The sequence below is a fragment of the Notolepis coatsorum genome (genome assembly GCF_963971535.1).
Source record: "Notolepis coatsorum genome assembly, chromosome: 3".
Taxonomy (NCBI): domain Eukaryota; kingdom Metazoa; phylum Chordata; class Actinopteri; order Aulopiformes; family Paralepididae; genus Notolepis; species Notolepis coatsorum.
The window spans coordinates 47,270,854-47,277,612 of NC_140167.1; the positions used below are offsets into that span (position 1 = coordinate 47,270,854).

At 44.8% G+C, this 6,759-nt stretch overlaps 1 protein-coding gene across 1 annotated transcript; it reads left to right on the forward strand.

The window, feature by feature from the left end:
* Positions 1-832: 832 nt before the first annotated feature.
* LOC311225799 (putative nuclease HARBI1) lies at positions 833-2,683 on the forward strand (the record flags this gene model as incomplete). The annotated part of the gene is made up of 3 exons (XM_084311193.1): positions 833-1,223; positions 1,389-1,475; positions 2,427-2,683. 3 exons carry the CDS (start codon positions 833-835, stop codon positions 2,681-2,683), a joined length of 735 nt encoding a protein of 244 aa, XP_084167319.1.
* Between the last annotated feature and the right edge of the window lie 4,076 nt (positions 2,684-6,759).

Here is a 6,759-nt window from a genome sequence, read left to right on the forward strand (position 1 = left end):
GGGGGCAAGAAGAGAGTGTGCAACATAGGACATAGGGATGAGTAGGAACGAAATAAAATATATGAGATGGAACGTGAGGGGAATGAGCCACATTATTAAGCTAAAACAGATTCTAGGAAAGATAAAAAGATCAGGGCCCTCATGTATCAACGTGGCGTACGCACAGATATGTGCTTAACCCGTGCGTACGACCATTTCTAAGCAAAGTGTGGGATTTATCAATTTGAACGTGAACTTGACTTTGTGCTTATGTCTACGCACAGCTCTGAGCATGCTTAGCTGACGCCCAGTGGTAGAATATCGTTACTACGGCATATGCGCTCCTCAGTTCATGCATTAGTTTCAACGCGGAAATAAAACACTGGCGTGTGTTCTGTATGACCCCCGTAATTCATTATAGTTCATTGTGAAATAGCGATAGTAGTGTAATTATTGTCAAACCCTAAATAGCATTAATTTCTGAATGTAGGATGCAGGATGGTTAATGTTGCATTTGGCTGATAAGGAACGCATGACTCAGGCCTAATCTTATTTAATTAAATTGTAATGTTATCTGTCATCAAAATATCACTTAAATGCAGGTGATCACGGTTATCCACTGAAGCCATGCGTGGCTAGAATTGTCCCTGACCAACAACGACCCAATTGGAGCGCAGATTGAAAGAAAATCAATCAAGAGTTTCAATATACCCAGGTGTTCTGTATGACCCATAATTAAATTAGCGACATGAGTGTAATCGTCGGCAAACCCTATAAATTACATTTGGAACATGGATTTCAGAATGTATTCAGCATGGATAACGCAGTCCTTGCATTGTTGGATGATTTGGCAATGGGCCATGGTGCGCTCCGCAGGGAGCGCGTCTTCAGGGACAGGGCAGACCTGTTTGCCGAGAGCTCAGAGTGGCTCATGAGCAGATTCCACTTCCCCAGGCAAATCCTGCTCGACCTGTGCCAGAATCTGGGACCCTTATTGGAGCGCCAAACAAGGCGCACACATGCCATCCCCGTCCACATCCAAGTCCTCTCCACCATGGGATTCTTGGCCACCGGGACGTTTCAGCGGGAGATCGCAGATCGCTCGGGCATCTCCCAACCCTCACTCAGCAGGATCATGCCCACAGTGTTGGATGCCATCATGTCCCTAATCCCCGACTACATCAAATTCCCATACACACACGCACAGCAGGTCGAGGTCAAGAGGGCTTTCCACGCCATCGCCGGTTTCCCCAACATAATTGGAGCAATAGACTGCACACACACAGCCATCAAAACACCATCACAAAATGAATTCAATTATGTTAACAGGAAGGGGTTCCACTCGGTAAATGTCCAAGTGATCTGCGATGCCCGTTTGGCACTCCTAAATGTCGTTGCCCGGTGGCCAGGAGGAACCCACGACTCGTTTGTGGTGCAGAACAGCTCTGTGGGCATTCGTCTCCAGGCTGGGGTTGTTGAAGACGGGTGGCTTATTGGTGAGTGTGTGAGGTTTTGGTCCGCTCCCTGCCACACGCTCCATTCCTTTAAGGTATGTGATTAATGCGTGCCGTGTTGATTGGTGCTTTCCCCGCCACACGCTTTTGAAGCAAGTATCAATCTCACCCCGCAGCTGTCACAGCTTATAATCAGCGCCCCTGTAGGCTTTATAGGCTCAGACCCCCTTACTATCGATGTTGGGTCGTTTTGAATTATACCTGCATATACCTGCATTCCCCGTCGCTGTTGCTGTCTTTTGCTCTCCAGGATATTTTGTGGAGAACTGCTGTGGAGAACCTGGTTCCCCGTTCGGAGCTACGCCTCGTAATCTGCCCGATTTACGCGTTGCGCTCTGGTGAGTTTTTGGAAACAGTCTTTTTGGATCATCAGTTTTTTGTGTGTTTGTGAAACACCGAAGAGATCCCGTTCTTGTTTGTACTGGACTCACCTATTTTTGTGTTGGATTTACACTGTGGATTTCCGTATTGTTTTTCTCTGGACTCTGCTAACTTGTGTGTGGTACACCGAAGATCAAGTCACTTGGATTTATACTGGATCAGTCACCTCTCTGCCTCTGTGTGTGCGCTGGGCTAACTCTGATTTCTCTCTCTCTCCGTTTCCACCGGGAGTGAAAGCTGGGAGGATCTGCAGAGCCGCTTCAAACGTCACTAGCCAATTCCTCACAACCACCTACTGGGAGTATCTGCAGAGCCGCAACAATCTTCACATGCCAGATTCCCTGTTTGTTCGATTGCTCTACTTCATTCCATCTTGTGACTCTGTAAATAAATACGCCCTTGCTTTGGCTAACTCTGAACTTCCTCTCTGTGCCGTTGCGTTTGAGGTCGGTTACAAACCCTAACAGAGTGTTACACATTTAGGCCTATATTTAATTCAATTGTAATGTTATTACTGGTATCTGTAATTAAATTATATCTCTTTTAATGCAGGGGATCGTGGCTATCCACTGAAGCCATGGCTGATGACGCCGCTGACCAACCCCACCACCGAACAGGAGCGCACCTATAACCGGGCGCACGCACGCACAAGAGTCACCGTGGAGCGTGCAATTGGTCTCCTGAAGGGTCGGTGGCTCTGCCTGTCTGGCACGGGGGGCACACTGCAGTACCGGCCTGAAAAGGTTTGCAACATCATCGTGGCCTGCAGTGTGCTCCATAACATGGCCATCAGGCCATCCCGCTGCTAAACTCAGAAATACCTGACGACCCCATGCCAGACGTGGAACAGCCACCTCCAAACGCCACTGGAATGCAGACAAGAGCTAGGATCATAGATCAGTTTTAAGTAAGTCTACCCCATGCACTGTAAGAACTGAGATTTGGGTTAATTCATATTAATTAAATAATCATTAGTAACCTATACATAAAAAAAAATACTGTCGTTTGAAATCGAATTGAGCTGATTAATGAATTGGAACCATTTTTGAATTGCATTTTACAGTTTTAGTTGAATAAAAGTAGCCGACAGTTTAAAAGTGACCAGATGACACTCAGTTTACCGTGCATGCAGGGTATCAATCAAACTTTAAAAGAACGGAACGAAAAAAGGCATTCATCCAGCTAATAATCATTTAATTATAATAATGACACCAACGCCAAAAGTGGTTACGGTCTTTATTTCTCCTTTTCAGCGATTTTCTGGAGACTGTCGCCGATGCCCGACAGGACCGCGACCAACTGGGGCAGGTACTCAGCCAGAGTCTGGCGTGTGAGCCGCATCTCGTCCCTCATATCGCTCAGGAGGGTGATGGTGGTCTCCTGATTAGACATCACGGCCTCCGTAAGGACCGGGTGGACCCTCTGCCCCCTGCGCGCCGAAGGGGGTCGGCTGCAGGACGCCTCCTGCTCCTCCTGGGTGTCGACGGGATCGACGGTCAAGAGCAACTCAGCCGAGTTGCCTGTGGAATGAATAGGCAATTTAATAACGTTTTATTTATTTGCTAGAAAGGTTCGAAACCATACGGTTAAATATTGTTTCAAATAAATGGAGATTCTTGTCATGTTCCTCAATAAAATCGTTGACGACAAAGTTATTTCTATGCCAGTCTTCTTTACTGATGTGACAATTCCTGTATGAAAGGTGCTATACAAATAAAGTGTATATTATATTATTACCTTCCACCTGTTGGCTGGATGGCCCAGCCACATCGTGTGTGTCGGTGTCGGTGGTGCGTGGAATGCCTTCCACCATCTCGTCCCCGATGATGCTGGCAATTCGCATGTCCAGTGGGGACAGCTCACTCTGACTCTGAATTGAATTGATTGAAAGACTGTATTAATGGGTTGCAGAATGGGTACAATACAGTACAGCTCAATACACACAATTGTTAAGGGGATGCAGACCAGATAAATACTTTCGTCTTGTTTACATCAGGGTCCCCCATTTTCAATTCATCAAAACAGATATATCATATATGATTGACATACGACATACCTGCCCCCCGCCAGTCGCACTGGCATTCTTCTTATGATCCGCCAGGCGCTTCTTAGCCGTCAGCTTTACATCAAACCATTTTTTTTTTTTTTTTTTTTTAAACTTAAATCTTTTTATTAAACATTTATAGACAAACAACACGACATATACAATAACCTCAACAACACTATTAAACAGACATAAATAATAAAGATAAAGTTTAATACCCAAAAGACGAAAAATAAAAATACTGACTTAAGCAAATAAAAAACATAAAACAGTTGTCATACCTTAAACCAAAATAAAATTAGAAAACATTAAGTGTGTGACATGGGTTCAGAGACCCTCTTTGAACCTCTTTCCTCCTTTACCCTTCGCCCTCTTGTGGTGTATTTGGTTCTTCCTCTGTGATGTCGTTTTCGTTCCCCTTGTAATCCTCCCACTTACCCCATCTTTCTCCAAATTTCTCTTCCTATAACCTCAGCATGTGTGTTATCCTCTCCATATCCTGTATCTCTTCCACTATTCCGACCCATTGTGCTATTGTCGGTGGGTCTTCCTTGTACCACAGTCTCATTATTGCTTTTCTGGCCGCTATCAACATTATCTTTATTAAATATTTGTCCCCCCCTTGTATATGTGTCAGGTCTCCTATGTAAAGCACCAGTCCTGTGTGTGGTAACCCGTATCCTAATATTCTGATCATTGCCTCCCCTATCTCCTCCCAATACCCCTTCAGCTTCTGACATCCCCAGAATATGTGCGTGTGATTTGCCCCCTCCTTCCCACACATCCTCCAGCATGCTCTTTGTGTTGGTGCATATTTTCCCTTCAGCTCTGGGGTTATAAAGAATCTGATTATGTTTTTCCATCCAAACTCTTTCCATATCCTCGATCCTGTTGTTGAATGTTGCACCTCGCATATGTTCCCCCATTCCTTTCCTGTTATTTCTATCTCTAGCTCTCTCTCCCATTTCTCCCTTATGTAATCGGTCGTGTGTCCCTTGCTGTTCATTATAGCCCGGTATATTGCTGATATTACTCTTCCTTGCCCCCCTTCGTATGCCCATACTATCATCTTTATTATTCCATTCTGTTCTTCGTCTTTGGCCCCCCTTATTTCTTTGTTGTAGTAGTCTCTAACCTGTAGATATCTGAAGTGGTCCCTGTTTTCTAGTCCAAATTTCTCCTTTAATTTTTGTAGTGTCTGCATTTCCCCCTTCTCTATCATTTTGCATATCGCTGTTGCCCCCCCCCCTCTCCCACCTTCTGAATCCATGGTCTAACCTCCCTGGTTTGAATCTCTTGTCATGTGCTACCCATCTCAGAACCCCTGACTGCTTCTCCAATTTGTGTGTTTTTACTACTCTGTTCCATATGGTCAAGGTGCATTTGGTGATTGGATCTAATAGTCCCTCTTTTTCTTTAAATAGTTCCCTATCTCCCACCAGAGCTTGTACCTTGTATCCCTCCCCTGCTTTTTCAATGTCTTTCCATCTTGCCTCATATCTGTCGTTACACCAGCACGTCACTGCTCTCAGTTGTGCTGCATAGTAATAATCTTGTAGGCTGGGTACTACCATCCCTCCCTCTTCCTTTGGTAGTTGTAGTGTTTTATATCTGACCCGTGGTCTTCTCCCCGCCCATATGAACCTCGATATCAGTCTGTCCCACTCCCTGAATTGATTCTGTGGTATTTGTATCGGTAGTGACTGGAATAGGTACAGTAACCTTGATAGTATGTTCATTTTAATGACCTCTATTCTTGAATTGAAGTCCAAGGGCATTACTGTCCATCTCTCTAAGTCTCTCTTGATGTGTATAGTTCGCCTCAAACAGTTTCTCCACCCCTCTCGTGATGTTCACCCCTAAGTATTTAATCTTGTCCATGTCCCATCTTATCCCGTACTGTTCTCTAATTTCCGTCGTTGGGGTATAGTTCCATGCTAAGGTCTGTGTCTTTGTCACGTTTAGTTTGTATCCTGAGTAGTGGCCATATTTCTTCAGTAGATCCATCAGTGCCGGGAAGCTCTTGCCTGGTTGCCTCATGTATACTATCACGTCGTACGCAAATAGGCCTAGTTTATATTCCGTTCCCTTTATCCTTACTCCCTTAATGTCCTCGGTCTGTCTGATCAGTTGTGCCAGTGGTTCTATGAAAACTGCGAAGAGCATCGGTGAGAGACAACATCCCTGTCTGGTAGCCCTCTCTAATCTGATTCTATCCGTCAAGCTGCCATTCACCTTAACCCTCGCTGTCGGTTCTTGATATAGCGCCTTGATCATCTTCATCGCCCTCCCGTTCAGTCCGAACCTCATCAATATTTTATATAAAAATGTCCAGCTCACACTGTCGAATGCTTTTTCTGCATCTAGGCCAGTGGTTCTCAAACTTTTTACACCAAGTACCACCCGAGAACGTAGCTGGCTCTCCAAGTACCACCATATGAACGGCGTCTATTCAGCTATGCACAGTTCACGCAGGAGGCAAATGTATTCCTAATACCATTATTTATTGTTAACTTTTGTCAGACACAGCCACAATGTACAAAGGGATAGCACTAGAACTAGCAAACGCTTCCACACAACTCATACAATGCAAGGGGCATTGAGAACATAATAACTAACATTCTCACATAGCAAGTGAGAAAATTAAGAACAACTGTATTTCAGCAAATGTACTTAATTATCTCTCTATCTCTCTCTCTCTCTCACACAGCAAGCAATTGTCCGTCATTCTCTCACACACACACACACACACACACACACACACACACACACACACACACACACACACACACACACACACACACACACACACACACACACACACACACAATTATTTTGTTA